Genomic DNA, 25,761 nt, shown 5'->3' on the forward strand with positions numbered 1-25,761 from the left:
AAGTGTACACCAACCAGTCTAATCACATTTCATTAATTAATCTTAGAAAATCAATCATTAAATAATCATAGAAAAAGTTGCCATTTTACTAGTCTGAGTTTGACAAGCCTTCAGGTTCTAGCTGTCATTTGAGTTTTTTCTACCAAATTATGGAATTGTTTTTATTCCCGCAGGCTGCTACTCCAGCCGCCTTCCTGTCCTCTCTTGAATAAGCCGAAGGCATTAAAATACTGGCAGCTTTAGTTTCATAGTGAGTAGTGTAACCTGGGCATTGAATTGCTTTTTGCATCTGCCTTTCCTGGTGTTGTTTAGCTCACTGACTGGTGGGAGTGGAAATGTGCTCTGGAGAACCTGCTGAACTTGCCCAAAAAGAACATCAGTCTAGGAAGTGGGGGACGAGTGACCTCTCCGAGTGATTTTTACTTACTCTTAGTAGATAGATAGATAGATAGATATAGATAGATAGATAGAACAGTTAATAGTTCTCCTCTTCCCCCCAGAACTAGTTCAGGACTAGTTCAGTGCCCAGGAAAACCCCTTGCCAAACCCACTGATGATATAATCTAGTGTTAAGTGGCTGTATTGGCCCTCCTTTGCACCGTGTCTGTGTAAGTGCTGTTCATGGCAGTGATCTCAGAGGTACAGCTGATGCTCTTGGCACCTCCTGGGTTTAGGGCTGAAGTTCTCCCTTTTAGTCCCATATAGGTGGTGATGTAACTGTCACATAGGAACTGCTGTCTCAGTTAATGGTGACTGATTCCATCAGGTAATTGTTTACTGTGGTAATTTCTTGCCTGAGGCATTAAATAATGGTTAAAAATAACTATTTATATTAATAAGAGTGATCAGATCAGATTTTAAGAGGCTGGATGTAAAGTAACATGGCTCCTGCTTTTATGTAAGTTCTTTTTGTTGTCTTTGGTGTCTTTTGATATGACTTCTGGTATCTTTGTCTAGTTACTTAGACTGTGATTTCCATCCCTTTTAACTACTAGAGAAGTACAGAAAATTGCTTGGTTTTTAAACTAGCTATTTTGTTATTGGAAAAGATTAACCAATGCATTTTATAAAGACAGTTCATTGATTAGGATGTTATACAATGTGCAGGTGGAAAAGAGATATTCCATACATATGTATTTCCTGGGTCATGGAGTACAAGACCATTACATTAATCTGCATGGCTAGTTCCATTATTTTAATTTGTTTTGTTGTATTTTTGTTAGAAGGGGGTTTGCTTAGTGATAAGAACTGTAGTTCTTATCACTAGTGATAAGAATCTTAGTGATAAGAACTGTATAAAACATTTTAATAAGGGCAATAACACATCTTGAAATAAAATTTAGAAACTGCAAGCATGTGTAGCTTTGGGGGCTTACTGTTAACGATGCTTTTGTTTTTATTAGAGTAATTAATATGGAAAAATCCAGAATGGCTTTTGGGTGCAACAAATCATTCTTCATGTCTGAAGTAGGGGTAAATTAGAAAAATAGATTGTGTAGTCAAAAGTCCCATGGAACATCTTCTGTGATCCCTGGTATAATAATAGATAGTAGAACTACTATGCTGCTATTCAACTGTGTGTATAAAGGTGAGAGGCGGTTATAACCTCTAGCAGCAGAGGCAGCAGTAAACTCTTCTGTGGATGAATGTCTTTATTTTAAAGAATAAAAAATATGCAAAATAGTTGGGGTTTTCTCCATCATATATTTTAGGAGTAAAAATTTTAACCAACTGTACAAAGCTCCTAGTTATATATATCCCAGTTATATATCTTGTAATTTGGGAATAAATTGGCTCAAGTACTAATTACTGAAGGGGCTTATTTAAACTGGGTTTTTAATTTTCTGTGGTTTTTACCACTAAGCCTTCCTTTAGACAGAGTTTAGCTGACAGTTCAGTTTTCTGTAGCATGCAGCTTCCAGGCTCTAGGAGCAGTAGTAGTAACTTTGTTTTTATCAGGTGTAGCTGTAGGTCTCGCATACATTGCAAAGTGATTGATCAGGAAGATGATGGTTTTCAGGCTTTATGAATACACTGGAATTCAAGTGATACAGGCCAGTTTTTGAAGCTGCCTTAGGTCTTCTGTGAGCTGGTAGTAGCACTATGTAGTGTTGAAGTGTAGCTCCAGCACTGGGTGCTTCTAACAGCTAATATCAACTGATCTGCACATTTACCTCCTCCTGTCTTCATTAAATAGATTATGAGTAGCTTCATTGCTTTTCTTTTTAGTTAATAGCTCTGTGTTCCTTTATCACAGACTTCTGTTCTACTCTTTATTCTGGCTGTAGGAGAGCAGCCTCCAATCAGAGACCTTTTGTACCCCAGGAAATCTGACTATAATGGAAATGCTTAAAGAAAATGCACATAACCTCAGGACTGAGTAAGGTGCGGGAAAAGCCTGAATACACAAGACTCAAGTAGTTTTGATGGTTTTAGCAGTGTTATTTTTTCCTTTCTTTGGGCCAAGATTTTTATCTGGCTGTGAGGGAAGGTCATTTGTGAGCTACTTCTACTGGTGTTACTGGGTCTAGTGCTGCCACCAGGGCAAGTGGTAACCACGTTCACCCAGAGCTTTTTGTTTTGTGCTCAGTGCTGGGTACTGCCAGATGTCACTTCCTGTTGCTGATTGTATGAGGGCTGAACTTTCTTGGAAAAAAATAAATACTGGATTTGTCAGCCAACAGAGATTTAGAAAAAAGTACCTTTTCAGTTTTGTCAGCAAATTTCTTTTTATTTATTATTTTTTATTAAGGTTTAGCATAGTACAGTGAAGTATAATGTAATCAATTAAATTACTCACATACCAAATATGCTAACCTTTCCTGGAGCATAAAGATTTTTCCTTGTAACCTACAGGCATCTCTTCATAGATGTTAGAATCTTTAGGGCATATAATTCTCATTAGCAACATGCAGGTTTTCTGCTTATATCTGTTTCTTCAGCTGGAAAGTTTCAAGGTCTGTATTTTGCCAAGTACGTTGTGTTGGTCTTCTGTTGTAAATCAAAAAGTAATGGACTCTGCAAGAAAAATCCCAAGTGAGACTTCCTGCTCACTAGAATAGAAGTCTTATTCACTTAATATTTAGAATTCTATTTCTGTAGGCCTTAGTGTTTTTTCCTTTTCTTTAAGATATTATTTTAAAAACTAAAATAGGTACTGCATATTGTACTGAAGATATTACAAAAATTCTAGAATGGAGAGAAGGTTTAAAAAAGGCTTATTTTGAAAGTAGCTTAGATTTGGAGCACAGTGACAATTTTTCTTCGGTTTCTGCCTTATTTGTGCTATGGTAAGGCAGTCTCTGGACTTTCCATGTGGGGCCATGAATTTCATGTAGAAGAGTCTGGGTCTGGTTTAGCCACATGTCTTGCTGTCCTTCAGTTGAGTATATTGGAGAAACCCTGTCAAACATGCCCACAGCATTTCTTGGATATGTTTGCCTTTACTGATCTTAAGCATCTTTGCACAATCTCACAGACATCTTGGTTTGGTGTATCACTACCCTGGAGAGCTTTCTATTATCTAATCAATGCTTTATTTGCTGTAGATATAACTCTGCCTTCTTCCTTCTCTGCTTGATGAGACAGATTTCTCAGTAAACAATAATTACACGAAGATAGTTGTCATATTCATCACTAAGTACTACTTTTATAGTTTGAGCAGTTTTCCAACAGTTGTTCCCCACAGGCCTTTTATTCCTGTTATGATCTTCATCAGGACTGCCTTGTTTTGTCCATGCTTTTCTTTAATAGTGGTGGTCAGGATGTTCAACAAAGGGATGAGCTGTGGCTCTGGTAAGGAATGGCACCAGTATATCCCCATGGCATTGGAAGGCAGCTTTTCAAAAAATAAATTGGGGGTCCTGGTGAGCACCAAGCTGAACATGAGCCAGCAAAAGCCCCTTCCAGCAGAGGAGGCCACTGCCAGCAGGCTGAACGAGGTGATCTTTCCCCCTTGCTCAGTGCTGCTGAGACACGTCTGTAGTGTTGTGTCCAGTGCTGGGTTTCCCAAACTGAGAAAGCTGCTGGGCTTTAGCCTGGAGTAGAAAGAGCTCTGAGGGAATCTTAATTATACATATAGATTGTTAGATGTACTTTATAAAATACTCATTAGATTATTATCAAATTTACTGGGAAAAAAAAATAGGTAAAAAAGGAATAAAAGAAAAAAGGGAAAGAAAAAGACAGTTTAGTAAAGTATTTTTAGTATGCAAAAGCATACTCTTTTTTTGTTGTGGGTTTTTTTGTTGTTTTGTTTTGGTTTTGGTTTTTTTTTATTTTGTTTTGTCTTCCCCCGTCCCCCCCACAGCATCCAGAAAACTGGTTCTTTGCCATATCTCACTTATTTCCCAATATTGTTGCTCAGGCTGTCTAGCTGCCTTCTCCCTGTGTCTCCAGAATAACCTCCAGAGAATTGTTGGTTGGTTGACTGATCGAATACATTTTGAACTTTAGAGGAATAGGGCAGATCTTATTGAGTAGAATTCGAGTTTAAAAACAAGTCTGCTTGTCTGCTTTTGCTGCTAGTTTGAAATGAAATATTCAATTGCCCTCATGAAATATACCTTTGCCCTAATGATTTTGTATAAAAAGATTTCAGATGTTCACATTTTTTATGCCAGTTAATAAAGTATGATAGTACTGATGAAGGAAAAGGAAAAAATGGGTAGTTTACACAGCAGATATTTTAATGTCTCGTGTAACCTAGTTTTAAGTCACAGACAGAGGAACTTAGAAAAGGGAAATGGTGTCATTTGTAAGATTTTTTTTTCTCTGAAAGTCATTGTAAAGATTTCCTTTGCAAATATTTCTCACACTTTCTGATCTAACAGGCAGCAGCCTCACATTCTTTGTGTTCATAACCTTCTCATTTACACCTCTGCCACCTTTTCCATTTCTTTTCACATAAGATGTCTGTATCCTCTCATGATGAAAACTTCTTCAGCCCTTGAAAATAGGTGCAGATATTTTCTGAAAGACTTGCAATGTTTCTGTAAGGATTTTGCCTCCTAAATGATGGTATGAATATGGGCCATTATATCTAGAACAAAATAAAATTTTCTCACTTGTGAGGTGTACCTGGCAAAGATGGATTTGGTTAAGGCAGGTGTTCTTCAGTACTTGTGAGTCCCTGTGCAGGTGATAAGGAGGAGGTAACAGCTCTAAGCCCCAGCAGAGAGGATAGCAGGAGGAAATAGGACATTCCCCTCTCAGTGCTGGAGAGCTGCTAAGTTTGTTCAACCACTCTTGTATGAGCACATTGATGATACAGAGCAAGATGGGATTGTTCCAAGTGAGTTTAGCACTAAGCTACACTACTAGAAAGGGTATTGTTAATTTGGAATAGAATTGTTTACTTTCAAACTTGCTGGAAAGCAGTTCAGGACAAGCAACTGTCAATACAGATGTTTTATACACTGTGCCTTTTAAACTGGGACTAGCAGTATGATGTTTCAATAAATCACAAAAGCAAAGACTGGTAAAATATGGTGTTTAATTTCCAGTTCTAATATTTTATTGTTTAAATTCAGTTGTTTTATAATTATTGTATTACTTGATCTTTTATTACAGATGCTTTTAAGTGGTACCATTTGCTGTGTCTGTTGTCCCACTATCCTGGTTTAGGTTTCAATTTTTTAAGCTTCTACAGGAATCATTCAAAGTCCACTAGAAACTAGGCAATCCTTTTTGGTGGACTCAGACAAGCTTTCATTCTGGCCCCTCCAGCATATAAATAAAGTGTAGCTTTTATAGTAAAAGTTATGATATCTTCATGATCCAGAACATGCATGCAGTAGTAGTGTGCTATGTAATAACACTCTTTCTCCTTTTTGTAGGTCCTTTTGTTCTGCATTACAGCTGCTCTGTTCATGTTCTTCTTCAGGTATGTTGCTGATGTATCTATTTATGTTGTAAAAATTGTTTTGAACAGTGTTTCTTAGAGCTTACTGCTTTTTTGGAGTTCCTCTGTATATTCTTCGCTCAAGATGAATTGACTGGAGTGCTTCAGTGGCATCACCCAGTGCTGTGATCATAATTGGGCTAAAAAAGGAAATGTTGAGTCTTCTGGAAAATACACTGATTACTTAAGGAGTTTCATCTCCTAAGTAAGACCCTGGAGATATAACCTAGTGTGAAAACAACTGAAATCTGCTTTTTATGGCTCCTTTTAAGAGCTCAGAGCAGGAAGATCGCATTTTCTCTTCTGGCAAAAATAGAGGAGAACAGGAAAATCAAATTTTGCGGTCTTAAATAATGCCAAATATTTGACTTGTGTGCGGGTGTAACTACCTTCTTTCAATTTTGGAATAAACTTGTTTCACATGTTTTCACAAGTTATGAATTATATCCATGTTTTAAAACTTACAATGGTGGGAGGTAGATGAGACACTCATTTTAATGGCTTGTTTATCTCTCAGTTTGCAATATAGATGTATGTCATTTATCTTATTTCCATTTAAATACCAGACCTTTCAAATGTTCTTCATTATAACTCAAATTGGAAAGTTGCATTTTAATGTAACCTTTGACTACAACCCTTTGGCTTAGAATTTTCTGCGGCGTGCAGCCATCTATGGTTCGTCAAGCTGTATGATCCCCTGGTAATTGCAAAACTCTGGAAGCTGCAGCTTGTTTTTCATAATTCCATTACTTACGGATATTGGCCAAGAACAGTCTGTGGATAGAAGAGGGCTGTTAATTTAGGGGATTCAAAGAAGCATTCCTCCTTTCATCTATAACCTATTAAGAGCCTTGCATTAGCGGTCTTCTTGCTTTATTTTCTTCTACGTCTCTGAGTTAAGCCATAACAACCTCAGAAAATTTGACTTGTAGTGTTGAGGTTAGACACCTGTCTGCATGCATGCTGGTTAAACGAACTCAGAGTGCTAAAATTCTGGTCAAAACCATAAATGTTGTATGATCTTGGGGAAAGCGAATTGTTTCCTACCTATGTCTTTGGTAATGAAATAGTGTTTTAGAGAGAGCCTGCAAGTTAAATCACAGAATCCTAGAATAGTTTGGTCTGAAAAGGAACTTCAAGGTCACCTAGTTCCAACCCCCCAGGTATGAGCCGGGACATGTTCCACTGCACCAGTGCTCAAAGCCCCATCCAGTCTGGCCTTGAACACTTCTCAGAAACAAGACATCCACAGCTTGTCTGGGAAACCATTCTGGTGACTCACCACCACATGGTATGTCACAGTAAAGAATTTCTTCTTAATATCAAATCTAAGCTACCCTCTTTCAGTTTGAGGCCAATACCTCGTCCTGTCACTGCCTGCCCGTGTAAAAAGTCCCTCTCCAGCTTTCCTCTGGCCTCTCTAGAGGTGGGAACTGACACAGAGCCCAGGCGTATTTGGTGAATTTTTCCTTGACCTGACACAGAAACACTGGCAGTTGAATGGTCTCCAAACCACTTTCTCTTCTAAAATAGTGACTCCATGCCAAGGCTGATGGAATATCCTGTTGAGCAATCATCAACAAAATTTAATTCCTTTCGTCTTTGTGTTTTAACAGCAGAATTAAAATAGAGGCTCAAGTTTAGTTTAATTATTGGGGGAAAAAAATCTATTTGTAAAAACCAATGAATGTACTAAGACAAATTTGTCAAAAATAATTGGCACAAACTAGTTTTTTAGGTGGGTTTTTTTTTTTCCTTTCTCGGTATAATCAGTTTTATGAGTCTTGTTTTGTGTGAAGACTTCTTCACATACTTTCCTAAAGAAACCAGGTATAAAAGGGTCTAGGTGAAAATATCTTTGGGGTATGAACAGAGTCTGGTCAATTGCTCAGGGAGAAGAGACAGCAGAGAGGTCACCTAATCAGGCCTCAGAGTTGTCCATTTGTCTGGACTGGCTGTAATTGTGAGCTGGTTGCTGTCTGAATTGATAAGTGAATAAACCATTGATGTCCTTCAGTAAGATTTTGGACAGCCCTTGGAAAAATCCTGTATGGAGTCCTAGGGAAGGCAATCTTCTTGTCTCTGTTGTCATCTAATGCAGAAAGTAATTGGGAGAGTCATTAAATTACATTTCCTATTTAATGGCTCAAAATAGTTTCAGCCTTTTTCTTAATCATAAGTGGATCAAACTGGCGAAATCACATTCATACTTTTGGAATAAATACCTTATTCAAAGTGAGATCTGTTTGGCTTGTAGAATATATTCCTGTTGACTATAAAACACTGTTAACTCTTAATAAGCATTCACTGACCTGAAAACTAGAAAATACTCTTTCGCATTTTACTTACCTTGTTTCCAGAGTGGCTTTTTGTCCTCTCCACCCAACTAAAATGTCAGCAAAGGTACAGAGAGCAGTAGCAGTCATGGTCACCAAGATCATATAAAATGTCTTTCATTATTAAAGATAAAATCCTAATATCTATATGGTGTAATTTGAAGCTTAAAACTTTTCTAAAAAGAGATTTAATCTAAGTCTACCTCTATGCTGTGAAAGTCTGACTGATGCTTGGAAGTCAAACGTTGCACAGAATAAAAGCAAAGTAGTTTTTTATTTTCTGAGTTAATTTAAACTGCCTTATCTGAAGTTATCAGGTTCTCTGATCTTAAGATTTATTACTGTCCCTAAAAGGTAGCCTTGCCTTTTAGGAGGTTGGAGCTACATTCCTAACAGCTCCAGATTTAACTAAATTTGGCTGCTTTTTCTGCTCTGGGTAGTTTTGAGCTGAATAATTTCCTTGCACAGCTTGTACTATGGTGCACGGTAGCTGCATTGGATTGAGCCAATGGTGCTGATTGGGAAAGCACGGAGAGCACAGATGCTCCACAGTATTCACATGGACTTTGGTCATTTTTAAGTAACTGCATATGAGCATGACTTTAGGTGATCTTAGCTGAATCTAGGAAATTAAAAGTTATTTGAGTTGGAAAGTTCAAAACTGTTTTCTATGTGGAAGAATTGAGATATGTTCTTTACATCACACAGCTTCCAGGGTAGCTTTCAGGTTGCTGGGTTAACAGCAGCCTGTAAAGTTGAGTTTGCTTAGTGTTGCTTCTGGAAGGCCAGTGCTCTGGTTGATAGTCATCCATTAAAAGAGAAAAAAAAATATTGCACTTAATTACAACATGATCATCATACCTCTCCCTTGAGGTGGGTGTCTTCCTACCTACTGCCTACTGTTGCAGGAAATACTGCTGGAACAGATGCATGAGTCTTGGTCTGTGGAAGTATAGATGTTGTTCTTCTTGATTTATTTGAATATTTCCTTTTCTAGTATTTTGATTGTCTTCAGTATCTTGCTATAATCTCTGTCTTGTATTGTTTTCTAAACAAATTCTGTAATAATGGTCTGTTAATGAGGCAGGTGTTTCATACTAATTGAAAACTTCACCAAGCAGCCTTGATATTTATTACTGGAGTTTTCCCCAAATTCTTTTGGACTGTTCAGGCATTATTGCATCTGCTACAGGACAAGAAAAAGAAGGTGCTAAATCTCAGGAGTAAAGAAGTGAGGTTATAGAACTGAAATGTTAGAAGGAAAAACCAGGAATAATTACTACAGAATAGAAAAAGTGAGGAGAGTCAGAGTGAAAGGTAAATTCAGAAGAGCAGCATACAAAGGAAAACAGTAGGAAGAAGGTAGGAGAGTGTCCAAAGAGGGAAGAAAAAAGGTCATGTAAGGAGACAGGAAAAAATAGAAGAATATACTAGGAAAAAAGCAGCTGAAATGCAGATGATAGGTTTACAAGTAACAGAGTTATATTTACACTCAGAGGAAGCATATTTTAGTGCAGTACTTTTTTATTTCTTCTCTTCCATCCTCATCTTGTGGTACTTTTCTTCTAACTTGGACTTCTGTTTTTTCTCAAAATGCTTCTGCTCCACTCCACTGGAAGTGATGAAATTAAGATGCATAACTCATTTGTAGATAGCTGTAGTATACACAGTGTAGCAGAATCTGATACATGTATATTTAATTCATACATATAGGCAACCACAGTTGAAACAGGATTGTCCCCCTTCCTCCCATATTTGCCTAAGAATCTTAGATGCAGAAGTGTGTCTGGGGAAAGGAATGTTCTTATATCTGTAGGGTATTATCTGTAGGAATTAATTTTTAGGTGATGTTGAAGTCCACTGGGTCTGAATGTTCACCACTTACTCAAAAAGCCCAGTACTCAGTGGTGTCATCTGATGTGTTGTGAGTAGGACTTCTTCACAGTGTGCTGCATTCCTAAAGAAACCAGGTATAGAGGGGTCTGGGTGAAAATATCTCTGGATATGTACAGTCTAGTCAACTCTAGTTCCCTTCAAGGAGAAGAGACAGCAGAGAGGTCACTTGATCAGTCCCCAGAGACTGTTCTTAAAGTGTCTTATAGTAAAAGTACACTTTTCTTTAATGCTTTTAATTGTTTTTTAAATTGCAGTTTGCATGGAATTAAGTTTGTGGGTGGAAAGGTTTTGATTATACCATGGTTTCATGCCAGCTTATTTCAGTTTGAATAATTCATGGTACTGTCCAGAATACTCTTCTAGAGTAATTGGATAGAATGAAATGAAGAAGCATGAGGGATCCTACAATGTGTAAAGTAAATATTTGTAAAACTCAGTGCAATTGTTTTTTTAGTAGCAGTTTCATTTTGAATAATGCACAAGAGATTTTTTTGGAAGGGTGATGCGATGGCTGTGCATTTTTTGTGCTTGAAGAAATCAACTTAATATAAAACTAATATAAAACTTGCAATCTCTGTAAAATAAATGAACACCTACATAGAAATCCTATCCATATAAACTTAGAAAATCCAGCAATTTGGGTGAATGTGTGTTGGCAGACTACAGTACTGGTTGCTATAGTAGTTAATCTTTAGACCATATACCACCAGCTTATAATATGCACATGTTAATTCATCTGCTCTGAACCTTAGAAAGCAGAGCCCCACCTATGAGCTGAAACCAGCTATTAAGGAAGGCTGAATGTTTCTGATGATTGATTGATCATGAGTTGAGGATGAAGGCTGCCTTCTCTAGAGATAAATGCTAAAGTGTTATTTTCTGAAACAGTAATTTCAGACAATCTGAAGTTACTGCTGTGATTTCACAGAGCAGGACAACGTGTTTTTCATAACTCAGGATTTGCATAGCTCACAAGAGAAAGCTCTTGATCTCTTAATTCCTTTTGTATGTTATGTGCTGATTAAAAATGGTTAGTGAAAAAAAACACCTGAGAAATGCAGATGCTGTGTCATATACTGCTACTAGAGTACTGAAACTTGTGTAAAGACACTGAAAACCTTTGAGAAAGGTCCTTTTGTTTGCAGAGCCCTTTATGCTATCTCATTAAGGAAATTCTAGCCCCCCAAATTACAGCTATTTGCTCTTCTTTCTCTGTGAAACACATATCCTGTAATTTATTCAGTATTTTCGACATGATATTTCAAAGTGCCTTTATTTTCTTTTAAAAATGTGTGGTACCAGTGCCATGTTAGTCTCTTGTTTAATCACCTAAACTGCTTTCTGTGCTGAAACAAGTGCTTAAAAGATATTTTTGCCTTATAATTCTACTTTCCTGCTGCAGTAGAATCAGCAAGCTTAACGGTCGGAGTTGCTGTTATATGGATTTAATATTAAATAAGCTTCCCCTTTCTTATAAAGATTATGTTGGAGCCTTTTCCATTTGCTGTAGAGTTACAGGAGTGCATTAAAAGCCCTCTGCTGTTGAATTATTATGTAATAAATCAGAAGAAAAAAACAGATGAGGATTTTTTTTCCATGTTTATATGTTTTTTACTATCCTTATATAAACATCTCAAAGTTAGTGATTCAAAGCATTGTTTTGGTAAATGTCATGAAACTTGATTTCTGAGGTATTTTGGATGACCTGGTGAGTAGATGAAAACATTCAGCCTCCTAAGAAATGCTATAAATACCAGTTTGCTTTATTTAGTGTGAGCAAAAGTAGAACATGGATTGCAGGAGGGGGTTGGGGATGAGAAGATAACCTTCTGGGTTAACTCAGGCACTTCTGGAGAGGCTCACAAATCAACTAAAAATGCCCCCCAGAGACCTGCTGTTGGGCTTGCACAGACTGGGTTCAAATATAAATATGGGTAAAAGGTGAGATAATCCATGTTCTGTTTATCTACCAATAGAATAAAAAATGAAAAAGGATTTTTACTCATTTTCTTTTGATGAAACATATTTTTTGTTCTCTCATAGTCTTTTAGCAGGCTTCCACTGCATTTTTTTTTCTGTTTCTTTTTTTTTGTCTCTTAAGTTTTGCTATACCATATAGTACTTTTGGATTTGGTTTGCAGGGGAATTTTGTGGATTGCTGAATTTTGTGGAGCTCTGATCCAAAGTGCTGCATTCACAGAAGAGGGAAACTGATCTCCTCGGGTTAATGCTGGACACACACGTGTAGTTCAGAAATGATAAAAATGCATCTTAGGCATGTTTTTATTACTGCAGGAATTTGAGATTTTTAGATTTTCATACAAGTAAGAAGAATATCTGGACCTGGAGATTTTACCCAAAAAAAGTATATTTAGGGTGGAAAATTGCAGTGTCCAGCAGAATTAAGGGGGGCATCTCTAGTTGGTTTGTGAGCCTCTCCTGACACTCTTGCACCTTCATTGTTTGCAGTGGCTGCTATACAACATCCATGAGCAAATCCCACTTTTGCAATTTTTTGTGTTCTTGTGTTTTCAACTGCGAATCATTACTTTTCACCTTTTCATTTGGGAGGTACTGGAGGAAGAAGACAAGAGTGGTATTCATAAAATTAGAAGAAATCCATTTTGATCCCCAAAATAACGTTAAAGAGAACCTTACAATTAGATCTTTACCATGTCTCTAGGGCCTCTTTCCAGGAGTCATCTTCAGCTTTAGGTACCTATCTGATGTAAGTTAGGAAATAGGAGGGAAAAATGGGCAAAGCAAAGGCAGTTCTCATCTTGTGTAGGTTTAACTCATGTTGAGGTGGAGTACATCTTGGTTAACATTTTTCTTAAAAGTTACCTAGAGATCCTGTTAAATTATTCTGAGGGATGGTAAGTGTTTGGAATTAATGAAATCCTGAAATACTATGATTTTAAGTTTTTTTCTAACATATTCTGCATACATGGCCCATATCGTCTTTCCATTTCTTGGCTTTGAGATGAAAAAAATTTACACTTTGTTCTGCTAATAAAAGCAAAAAAACCTTGAAAAGGACATGTTTAATAAAAGTATTTGTTTAAGTATTGATTTTCAGGGGTTATTGCCAAAGTTTTTGGATGGAAATTACAGGAAAAGGACAGCATAGAACAAACTGCTCTTCTCCTTGGAAAAAAATATGTCAAACACTTAAAAATATCCTTTTAAGTTCTAAACAGAATTATTGTAATTTTTACAGTAATATAAAGTTCAAAACTTCAATAAACTCTGTGATCTCTTTAGATCCTGTCAAGAGGAAAAAGTGAAAGTATTAATGCTGTTTTTGTGTCCTAGAGATGCATCTTTGGAACTGGAAAGGTTTAAATTTGCCATTATTTATTTCTGTCTTTCAAAATGTACATGCCAATTTGGTAACAGTATGTAAAGTATTGCTTTAAATTAGAGACTTGTCATGTAATGTTCATTAGATGAAGTTTTTTTCGAGTAGCTTTTCTTGAGAAAGAATGTGTTAACAATATATTTAGTTTAGTGATTAGAATGTAGCATTTAATATTTATGTTTGCCTTCCAAATATATGTGGTTGTGATACTGAAATGTTACTAGAACAGACTTAGTCTTAAGATACCAGGAGTTATTGGACTAATTTCCTGAAAATACCTCGAGAAAAAACTTCTGACATTTTGATAATGGTTGTTGATTGAGTGATGCCTGTTGCATTTACAGTTTCTCCCTAGGAAATGCACACCACATCAGCCTTTAATCCTTGTACTGGTTATTTTATTCAGCTGTGGTGTGGCTGTCATGCCAAGCCAAGCAATGTCACCGTGTCTGTGTCTACTCCCAGAAAAGGTGCAGAGTGCATGTCCATGTGCACCATAGGAAACTAAACCAAACCTGAGAGTCCATACAGCAAGATTTAGGTGTTCAAATGGATAAGCATAAATATATTTACAGTATTTCAAACACTCCATCTGGTAGTAAGATCAAAGCAGCTGTTACCTGGTGCTGAGCCGTGCGAGTGGCATCTCTCCCTGCCCCCCGTCCGAGCCGGCAGCTCTGCAGTCTCCTGAAAAGCAGGTGAGAGTGTAGGAAAGGTGAGATAGAGTCACAGTGACAGTGTCACTATCAGCAGAGACAGATGATTAGCATTGCTCTCCCAGAGTTGTGATAGTTTGGGAGCAGTGGTGGTGGGAGCCTAGGGGAGGGAAGGGACTGGGAGGAGGCTCCGTACGGGGCTATGTGTGGTGGGAAAACAAATGCTCCTCTTGAGTGCCTTTCAAAATATTTTTTTCTTTGGATCCTCTTGAGGGTGACTGATGGATTAAACTGACTTTCAAAACTGGCTGTTTCCCATTGACCTACTCCTGGTATCAGATGCTTGTCCAGAGAAGAAAAGAGAAATGTGAGGAGGAGAGTTGGCACAGTATCCACAGTGAAGGAGTAAGAAACCAAGCAGGACAGAGCTTTGACCAGCCATGATCCAGCTGTAATTAAAGGAGTAGGAGAACATGGGTGGTTGCATTATTAGGGCTGTAGTGCAGCTTTTTGTCTTTGGGTTTACCAAAGCTCTTCAGATAAAGCATTTGTTTAAAAGCATAGTGGGTCATAAAAGTAAGTAATTTGCAAGTCATCAGGTCATTTTTTTCCTTTTTTTGTTTCTGTCTCTTGGTCTAACACAGAAGCATTACATGCTTTTGCAGCGTGCTTTCTACAGCTCTGTTTTTATATGCCTAAGCAGTACCTAAATGTTATCTGTATCAAATAATAGCTCAGAATAAAGGTGATCATTGTCCTTTTGGGTTTTTACAAAGGACGGATACTGCCTCCAATCCCTTGAACCACCTTTCTTGTTATAGAAAGTTTGCCAGTCCCAGTATGTACTATTTTTCACTTTGTCTTTCAAGTTTGGAAGCTAACAGTGGGTTGAAATGACTAGGCAAGTATTTTATGGTTGTATTATACCCTTGTCTTCAAACTAGCTCTGTTCTTCAGGGCATGAGCTGTGGTTAGGTCAGGTCCAAATGAGAAGTATCAAATGTGTGGGCTGAACTTGGGTTAGTTTTCATTTTCCCTATGTTAAATCATGCTGCTCCAGATTCCTGCAGTCTGCAAAAAGGCTGCAGAGTAGGCTTTTTCAGCTGCCAGTGAGGGAGGAAAATTATGTTCTGTTTCGTTCCTGTCTTTCCTATCTTTTTTTGTGGTTGTAGTTTTTCATATTGAGCTATGCTGGTGCATCTGTTCAATAGTAATACATGTGTCAAAAGGCAAGAACATTCTTTAAAGAATCTTTAAAGCATGTGACTTCTCTTTTGTTGGGCTTCACTGCTTTTAAAAGAAACAAAACCCCTCTTACCATAAATTCAAAAGTCTTGCTTAATTGTTTCCTGTGGATCAAGTAGTACCAATGATTTTACAGCTGTAGGGGAAGATAGGAAAAATTTTGATAAAAGCATCATGCTTTCTATTGCCACATTGCATGGTACATATGCCAATTCGCATGCTAGGAAGTAAGTGAAATTGGGATTTTAGTGTTGTGCATACACTATTAAAAGTTTACCTAGTTAGCCTACAAAAATAATTTATTTCTTTAGGAGTTAAAATGGAATACCAGTTATTACAAATAGTCCATTGCATTTGCTAAATCAGTAAGTTTGCTCTTGTATAGAAAAATACAAACTTTTGAATGTAATGTGAAGAGATTAAATTTAATTTACTATGTTTAGTCGCTTTTAGCCATATGGTACATAGGTTCCTGGAATGTATTTAAACTTTTTCTTTCCAACAGTAAATCTTGTCCTCGTTTTAACAGATTGCTTTACATGTAGCTGGATCCAGTTGCACAGCCTCCTCAAGAGAGGAAATGCATTGCCTGCAGACAAGCAGCACAAGAATTACGGCTGTACAATAGGGAGTATTTTTCCACCATTATCACTTTTCAGTGGAGATTCTTTTTCAGATACGTAACAGTGACTCAGTGAACCAGGAAAGTGTTTACCTGCAAGGTGATCTGGTGGTAACAGGAGAAGCTTTTGAGGGCTAAAATTTCAGGCGTCTCTGTCCAGAGCCATCCCCAGTGGAAGAAAAAGAGGGTCTCCTCCCCTTCTTTAGGTTTTGTCAGTCAATCACAAAGGGCTTTTGTACTGCTAGTATATTGATGTGTCTGGGCTTTGGCTGTTTATCATCTTCCTGTCATCCTTAAATGCAAAATAAAAGAAAGGAAATAGTTTCTGGTTCTCAGGCTTTGAGAATAAACTGCTTGTGGCTGCTGGGGACCTCGGCATCCCAGCTGCCCTGGAATGCCTTCTGTGGGGATCTGATCACTGGCACTATCTCACATCACCCCTGTAGCTCCCAGGCACTGGCCAGAACAAGGCTGATATTACAAGTCAGATGATGAAAAAGCAATTGAGGTTCACAGATTCGATTTCTGTCTTTGATCCTGGCATTAAAGTACCAAGCTCTGTGAGTGGAAGTACAGTGCAGACAAGATTTCTGGTTGCTTTAATCCCACTGCTAAAAAGAGCCATTCACAGGATGTAGGGATTCTCTTGTATTTTTGCAGGATTTCAAAACTGTTAAATGTATTTTATTTATGTTTTTTCCAGCACTACAAGCAACTAGGTTTTTTTCTTCCTTATTTAAAATTATTTTTCTGTATGCCTTTTCTTATGTCTGTACTGCATAATAAAGATTTGGCAGCTAATTGACTCTACCCTTTCGCATACATTTGAGGCACTTTACATTTTACATACGGAGTACTAAAGGAGAAGATTTAAGTACCCTGCCGAAGGTCAGAGACAAAATTTGTGTGCCTTGAAGCCATAGAGTTCCAGTCCACTTCTTAAATCACGAGACTATCTCTCCTGCATTCTTGTTACAGGACATAATTTAACTTTGAAAAGTGGGGCAGGGTACAGAATTGCTGTCAGAGAATTAGGTAGAAAGTAGTATATAAACAACTATTCAGAACCATAGAAAGAGGCAAGAGACAAGGATATTGTGCAGGATAGTGCTGAATGCTTTGCACAAGTCCAGGCAGGTGACATCACTCACTCTTACTTTATCCACCACCACTGTAACCCTATTGTGAAAGGCCCCCAGATTTGTCAGGCATGATTAGTGAAGCCATGTTTGCTGTCAGCAATCACTGCCTTGTTTTCCATGTACCTTAGCATAGTTTCCTGGAGGATCTCCTCCATGATTTTGCCAGGCACTTCGGTGAGACTGGCTGGCTTGTGTTCCCTGGGTCTTTGTTTTTTTCTTTTTTAAAAGTGAGAATTTTGTTTCCCCTTTTCCAGTCACTGGGAACTTCATTGGTCTGCTACAAGTGCTCAGAAAGGATAGAAAGTGGCTTAGCTACTTCATCTGTCAGTTTTCTTTGGGATCTGTGGATGCATCTCCTCAGGTTCTATGGGTTTGTGCACCTTCAGATTCCAAAGATGATCTTGAAATTGATCTTTTCCTATACCAGATGGTTCTTCCATCTCCTGGTCCCTGACTTTTCTTTGTGCAACTCAGGTGGTGTTGCTGGAGCACTTGATGATGAAGACTAAGGCAAAAAGGTCACTGAGTACCTCATTTTTCTCCAAATCCCATGTAACCATGTCTCTCATTTCATTCTAGAGAGGGCCAGCATTTCCCCTTGATTTCTTTTTATTGCCGGTGTACCTACAGTTTTCTTGTTGCCCCTGGTGTCTCTGGCCAGATTTAATTCTCTTAGGGGTTTCGCTTTCCTAACCTCATCCCTGGCTGCTCAAGCAATTTCTCTGTATTTCTTTCAGGCTACCTGTCCTTGCTGCCATCCTCTGCAGGCTTTTTGTTTGTTTGTTTGTTTGAGTTTGCCTAGGAGCACATTGTTCATCCATGCACTCTTCAGGCATTTTTGCTGAACTTCCTCTTTGGCATGCATAACTCCTGAAGTTGAAGGATATTATCCTTGAGTATCAACCAGATTTCTTGAGGCCTCCAGGGCCCTATCCCATGGTAATACACCAGACAGCTCCCTGAAGAGACCAAAGTCTACTCTCCTGAAGGGCACTGAGCTTGCTGTGTGTCCTCCTTGCAGCCATAGGGATCTTGAACCCCACTACTTCATGGCCACAGCAGCCCAGGCTGCCCTTGAGCTTCACATGCCCCACCAGCCCTGTTTTGGTGAGAGCAGTGCAGCATGGCTCCTGTCCTCGTGGTCTTGTTCTATCACTTGGAGAAGGAAGTTACCATCAACGCATTCTGTACTCTTTACTCCTCTTGTTTTCTTTGCTATCCCAGCTCAGCTTAATTTCATTTGCCCATTTGTTGCCTGTCAGTTCTTCTGGTTTTGCTGCTGATGCTCTCTTAAAAATAGTTACCTAGTTTTCCTGAGCTGAGGGGTCTGTGTAGTTGCTTGTTTAAATTAGAAAAGAAAATTGGCTCCTGACATTAAAGAGAGATCCCTTCAAGCAGCAGTTAGGAAAAATTGAAGAACCATCTATGTATTGACAAAATCCACCTACCTATGAAGAGAGAGTCATACCAAGAAATGAACTATAATTTTTAGAAGATGGATTTAGAGTTCAGAAATCCCTGCTTGTCATTTGAATCTTACCTGTGTCTATTTGATTGCTACAATCCTTTGTGGCGAGACTGAGTTGTTGCAGACACCAGTGTGGTCATGAAATAGAAGTCCTGAACTGGTAACTCACACTCATCACATGTTTCTGATTTGATAGCAGACAGGGCAGAAAATCTCCGTTTCATGAAAAGCAGAAGGCAATTCCATTACATTAGAGCCTACATATTTTGGTATATATTTTTAAAATAAATAGTCCTTCTGTTTGTGTAAGGGTTGCACATGTATATTTTACATGTAACTACTGTGCAAATTGAATATATATTTGTAGTCCAAAGACTGCAGCCCCAAATATGGCTTTTAGCATATGACATTTGTATTTCATTTTATAAAAAGGCATATTTTTAACTACAGGCATTGGAAATACTTGAAATTCTGTTCCTGTGAGCTGATTGCTGACTAGAATAGGAAAATAAGGGCTACTTTGTGGTTAGATGCTTGTGGTCTTTCTCTTGGCTTTTGGCCCTTAGATAAAATGTCAGAGAAAGCACAGTAATGGATAATGGCATCTATCAGTGTACCCTGGACATAATTTGAAGCCTGTCAAATGTCTGCTACTTTATAAACATTGATTTACATCGTTCTTCATTTTACCATCTGCTTATTTGGTTGGAAGAATATAAATTATGTCATAGATGATTTTCACAGACATGCTTCAGTTCATAAAGTCTCAATTTCACAGAAAAAGAAACTGCTGCAAGAAAAACCAGTTTCTTCTGTGAAACTGAGACTTTATGGGCCATTTCAAATACTCTAAAGAATGAGACATTCTTTATTCTCTTTCATATGTTTGATACATTGACTAGAAACCATACTGAGGAAAGGTTTCTAGTCTTGAAATTTTTTTCCTAAATAAACCTTACCATGAACAAACCAGATCTGATTAATATAATAATAAGCTCTAATTCAGATTCTGACTCTGCTCTTACATTAATACCAAACCATGGTTCTCATCATCAGGTGAAACTATGGTACATTTTAATTAACTTGTAAAAAACCTTGGATTTCACTAATGGTGTAAATAAGATAATTAAGAAATAAGTTAATCTTATATTAATAAGATAATGTAAATAGACAGTAAGTGAGGAAAATCCTGGAAAAAAAAATTAAGTTAGAACAGTCATATTTGAGTATTTGCTGAAAGGAGTAAGATTAGTGCATTTTAGATTTAAGTCTGTTTTGTAAAGTAGGTGGGATACCTTAGGTGTTTTAAATAGTAATTTTGTGATATGACAGAGGTTTTTTCTCTATAAATTTGAATGAAAACGTATTTGGTTTTTTTCAATGAGACATTACAGCAGTGTTTAGCCCAGGATCATGCAAATGTCAAAAATTCAGGCATGATTCCTCAAATAAACTCTTTGAAGACACTTAGAAGAAGCAAGGAGGTGAATAACAGTGTGCACAGTTATTGATGAAGAATGAATTGTGTCAAGTCAATCTGGCTTCCCTCTGTGAAGATTAGAGGCTTCGTTGATTCAGAAGTAATAGAGGATATCATATATCTTCAGTAAATCTTTAGACAGACTCTCATGTGACATTTTCATAGGAAAGGCCAGAAAGTAGACCGTAGAAAAAAACCCTCCTACTTAAAACTGGCTGAAAAACCCGAGTGCTGAATTTACCATCGGAGTGGAAGGGATAATTGGTTCCATCCACAGATTTAATATCAACCTCTAAGTAATCATCCTGATCATTATTAAAGTTGTTGAACAGTGAGACCAAACCTGTCTTCCAAGATGTCTGGCTTTTTCCACAGGTTTAATGAATATGTCATTCAGAGCAATTTGGCAAATTGGAAAATACTCCCAAAATATACAGTGCAAATTGATGGAAGTTTCTGCACTTTTGAAAAAAGAATCAACTGTACAGATGGAGAATTTGGAACCTATTCGTGGTTCACAGGTCTTCATGGCAGTGTGTAGGATTAGATGGCCACCTGGACATGAGTCAAAGGACTGAGATGTGGAAAACAGCAATTGTAATAGGGTGTATGTAGCTGGATGGACACAGCCAGAAAGTTGTCATCAGTGGCTCTGTGTCCAGGTGGAGGCTGGTGATGAGTGGTGTTCCTCACAGCTCTGTCTTGGAATGGAGCTCTGTTAGTGGTCTTCATCAATGGTACAGACAGTGAGACTGAGTGCACTTTCATCCCTGGAAGTGTTCCAGGCCAGGCTGGATGGGACTTTGAGCGACCTGGTCTAATTGAAGATGTCCCCTCCCATGGTAGTGACGTTGGAACTAGACAATCTTTAAAGTCCCTTTCAGGCCAAAACATTCTCTGATTCTATGGTGATATAAATAAGAGTACAGCATACAAAGCATGCTAAGTTACCACTGGTCTCTCCTTAGTGTCAGTAATGTCAGCTGCAGTAACAAAATTCATCTATACATGGACACATTGTGGAGAGTGGGAGCAGAATGGGAGTGATCAGACATTTATGGACCATATTGTTTGAGGAACTTGAAATTACTTGAAATGTTTTGTTTACTCTAGAAAGATGTTAAGCTGATAATAGTCTCTCATGTGTGCAGTACTTCTGTAATGAGGACAAGAATAAAGGACTCTCTTTTGGGTAAAAAGCAAAAGAAATAGTCTAAAATTGGAGGGTCAAGACATGGATTAGAAATAATTATATTTTAGAAACTTTCTTATATTAACACTCATTGAATAGTGAGGGATGGTTTGATGACCACGGTTGACATGAAGGGTAGAGCTGCAGTCCTTGTTTTTGATGGAGAAGTGACTATTTGAAATTTCTTCTGTAATTTTATGTCATTATTCTATATAACCTCTAAATTTAAGTGGTCAAATTTAAGTGTGATTATGACCCTGTCTCTGAGAGTGCATGTTGATTCTAAGCACAGGAGAACTCAAGGGGGCTGGCATTCATACATGGAGGCTAAATGGCTGGTGTCAAAGTAACATGGAAAGTTTGATACTTATATTGAATTTTTAAAAAATAGTGATTTCTGTTCCCTGCAGGAACTGTTCCTGCATAAGGCATGAACCATCACTCCTAAAAGAGCATCTGTTGGAAATACTCTGGTGTGTACCTCCTAGGTGCCAAAGAACAGTAGATTGTATTTAGTGGGAGAATTTCTGAGGAAGGACTACTGGCAAAATAAATATGTCACTGAAGCAACAAAGATCAGCTGTAGAGAGGAAGATGATGTGTTGAGGACACCTTTGATGTGCTGGAGCACCTTTGTGACTTCATGCAATGTAAACGAGTGGTAGCTGTCATAGGCTGAGTCTCTATTCATGCTTGTATGCATTTCTTCCAGGTGCAAGTTCTCTTGAAGAAAGAAAGAAAGGATACATGATTGTAGCTCAGGTCTTTATTTAGCAGCTGCTGTAAAAGGCTTTTGAAATCTCAAAATCTCATCAGTTGTGCGATGGAAATACCAAGGAACTTCAGCTTTTTCCAATTATTCATTTCCTGGTTTAGAATATCTTTTCTCTCTCTGTTGCTTCATGAAGAATTAACTGAAGAGATAACTGCCTATAGCACTTGAGGAAACACTGAAGTCATAAAATGCTTGAAACCAGAATGTGTAAATAAATAGAAAAGCCTCTTTCTGGAATTCTGCTTCAAGCTCATTCTTCTAATTTTGTAAAGATCAGTTGATAAAATAAGAAAATGATTTGATTTGTCCCTGTCTTTTAGAAAAGTTAAATATTAGACACAACTAAAAGGTTGCACTATTAGGTTTTCAGCATGTGTCACCTTCCAAAACTTACTTAATGAAATTGGAATTTAACTTATCCTCTGTTGTCACTCTGTAATAAAGACTGACAGGTTACTGATAATTTCTTGCTGATGATGCACCTCTTCTCACAGGGACAAACAAAGGGTAAGCCTTGTGCTGAAAGCAAAGCTTTCAAATCATTTAAGAGGTCTGGAGCTTTATTTGTGGCTTCTGATAAGAGTGTGAATGTTTTCACTGTACTGAGTGTGCTGTGAGTAGGTGACAGAGCAGTGTCAGATTGAGTTATACCAGCACGACCCACCCAAGCAGTTCTAGTCTAAAGAGTCACATTAGAAATGCAATGTAAACCATATTGATTAAAATGTAAAACCATTGACTGCTCTAGACTGCTGTCAAAATAGTTTATTGGGTGTTATAAAGGGCTTGAATGTGTGTTTTAAGAAGCGATGAACATAAAGGGAAAGTGCAGGAATAAATTATTTGAGTTTCTTAACCAATATCCATGCTTTTCTCTTTGGCAGTATAAGAAGCATTTGCTCATTTGCTTGCGTTTTATGTTTGATAAGCTGAAGTTGAAAATGTGATCATTTACAGTAGGTTCACTGTTAATCTGCTGTCAATTGACTTTGGGAAGCATAGAGTGACTTACCCAGGAGTTATTCTTGTGATTTACCAAAGCAGTCTGGTGGTTCTTTGTTGCACTCTCAGCCTCTCAGTGTGTCCTTATTTCAGACACATTCGATTCACAGGCAGCTACTATTAATTTTAAAAATATAAAAGACTAATTTTATGCATAATTTTGTGCATATCCCTCTTTAAAGTGCCCTTGCGATCAAGTGGCGTAGCAGCAATTAATAGAATGTTGAACATGCCACCTGGTACTCAGAATTATAGATAACACTGTGAGTGATATGCACATTTGTGCTCACATGTATTCGTTGACAAGCAGTTATCTAGGTTTCAATGAGAGGCATTAAAGAAAAATGTAGCATTTCTCAGGAGAGAGAAAATGGATATGAAGTCAATTTTCTTTTGAATATTCTTAGTCTCATTAAATAGTGTACTCAAAGGTGGAAATGCCTGCACTTTCAGGTCCATTTCAATTCTAATTTTAAAGAAGTTCTCTGGCATTTGATCTTGAAATGCATTTTAGACTTTAGTTTATATTTTTAGACTTTAATTTATATTACTATATTAATTTAATATAAAGTAAACAATACTTTGGAAAACAACCAAAGCTATGATGGTATGTTTTAGGATCTAGGAACTATTTGGTTGACTGCCTTCTGCTAAATTAAATTTAAAATGTGCATTTCTGTTATTTGCCCTCTAATTGGTACCTCTCTATTCTTCCTTGTAAAGTACAACTTCAGCTGAAACTATTCTTTGGACTTTGAGCAAAACTAGTTTGTAGATAAATACTATATATTGTGTATATGTGTGTATATATATTCAGAAGCCCTCTATTACTTGAAATAACTGAAGTTATTCCATGTCAGGGAAGATTTGGTGTTTAAAATTGTCAGAGCACCAAGATGAGATTTGCAAATACTTAAGTTTGAGGTCTTTTCTTCTCTGTTCTGTAGATTACACATAAAGAAATCATCTATTTAGATGGGCTTTTCTTTTCAGGAAACTGGAAATGTTTAACCCTTAATTCTGTACAGGATATCCTAACCTATGCCCATTCGATCAGTCCTGGAGGTTTCCTTCCCCCAAATGAGGTGATCTGCTAGGCTTGTGATTTTTCTGTCATTTTATTTTATTTTATTTGCAAAAGCAGGGAATGAAGAAAAAACCCACACACCCTTTAGCATTTCAGAAGGTGTCTGATAATGTAGAGATAAAGTCAATTCAGGTCTGAAGGGCTTTATGATGTGTGCAATGTGGGATAATTTCTCACTTGTACAAGTGCTACTTGGCATACTGTGTGCCACCAATCTGCTGGTAAACCTCAGGGTGCTATTTACACATAGCTCTTACTCTGCCACCGTAAGAGTGAGCTTTTGGAGAATTTCTCTTTCAGTAACTGTCTGCTCAGTAATAGCCTTTTTTTTCCTTCTTTCACTTAGCTGGAAATGATTACCTGGCATACTTGACATTCATCTCAAGAACCCAACACCTTCCCTGTTCTGCTTAACATCTCTTGGCCTGTGCTTTGCTCTTTTCATCTTATGTCACATCTAATTTGGTGCAGATATCTTGTTTTAGATATCTAGGTAGGTAGAAGGTAGAGAGCCTCATCTGCATTTTTATATTGACAAAGGTTTTCCAGAAATCTCCTCGGTACCTGAAAGTTTTGAAGGTACCATTACTTTAAAATGTGCACTCAAATTTCCTTTTCAAGTTGCAATTTTTGTGTCATTTATTTCATACTGTGTGAGAATTGCAGCTTAAAAGATAAGGACGCGTGAAAGACAAAGAAAGTTTAATAATCTGCATCTGTAGTTTAGTGCCATTGCATGAAAGTGCTTTAGAAGGCATTGCCACTTAAGGTTCATTTAGGATTTTTTAAAGAATTAAATTCCTTTTTCTTTTTATATATCAGATGTTGTAGTTCTACAATGACATTTCCTGATTTTTTAGAACTTTTGTGATCTTGAGTATGCTAGCAACTAAAAAAAAAAAAGTCACGGGAAGAGAAATAATTATTTTAATTTTCTTTTTAGTTAAAATATTCTTTGCTGTTACTTGTTGGAATAATAGATAAGCACTTTTTTAGATTTATTGATTAAAAAAATTATTGAAATGGAATATTGCCTGAATTATTTTGCCTGGTGTTTTAAAAGTAACACTTGGGAATTGGACATTTAATCTAATATAATCTTGGGTGGTTTCTGATGGGGATATTTAACAAAGAGGAAGAAGTTGCTTAGTTTTTACAATCGAGTAAGTTGGTAGTTGATGGTGAATACGTTGGTGCTCCTCAGCTTGAGCAAGACTCAGTAAAACAAAATATTCATTGTTTTCTTTGCATAATTGTGTAATGAATATTTCCTAAGTAACACCCTATAAAACCTCAGGCATTCTTGGATATAGAGGAAAGAATTGTTTGCATTGTGTATAGTATTTCTGTAACTGGGTAATTGTCTGTCCTTTATACTAACTGCCAGAGTTGCTCAAGGTGGTACATTAGACATGAAATGGAGCTGTAAGGATCAAATTGAGCCTAATTTGAGGAAACCAAAGGGGAAGTAGGGCTGCAAACTCAGTGTTTCCAGAGTCAGTGAGGTGGCAGGTGGGAAGCAGAGCTGCTCTGCTCTGGTCCTCAGCCTTGTGGCACCCACCTGTGAAGAGGAGGTCAGGGACCCCGAAGGAGTCTG

The 25,761-nt window shown here is 37.5% G+C and overlaps 1 protein-coding gene across 1 annotated transcript in view; it reads left to right on the forward strand.

The window, feature by feature from the left end:
* TMEM135 (transmembrane protein 135) overlaps window positions 1-25,761 on the forward strand; it is a 159,638-nt gene that overhangs the window by 94,510 nt on the left and 39,367 nt on the right. Inside the window, exon 6 of the mRNA XM_059838523.1 lies at window positions 5,838-5,884. Coding sequence (XP_059694506.1) covers window positions 5,838-5,884 — 47 coding nt within the window. The remainder of the gene's footprint in view (window positions 1-5,837; window positions 5,885-25,761) is intronic.

The sequence above is a fragment of the Haemorhous mexicanus genome, chromosome 2 (assembly GCF_027477595.1).
Source record: "Haemorhous mexicanus isolate bHaeMex1 chromosome 2, bHaeMex1.pri, whole genome shotgun sequence".
Lineage (NCBI taxonomy): Eukaryota > Metazoa > Chordata > Aves > Passeriformes > Fringillidae > Haemorhous > Haemorhous mexicanus.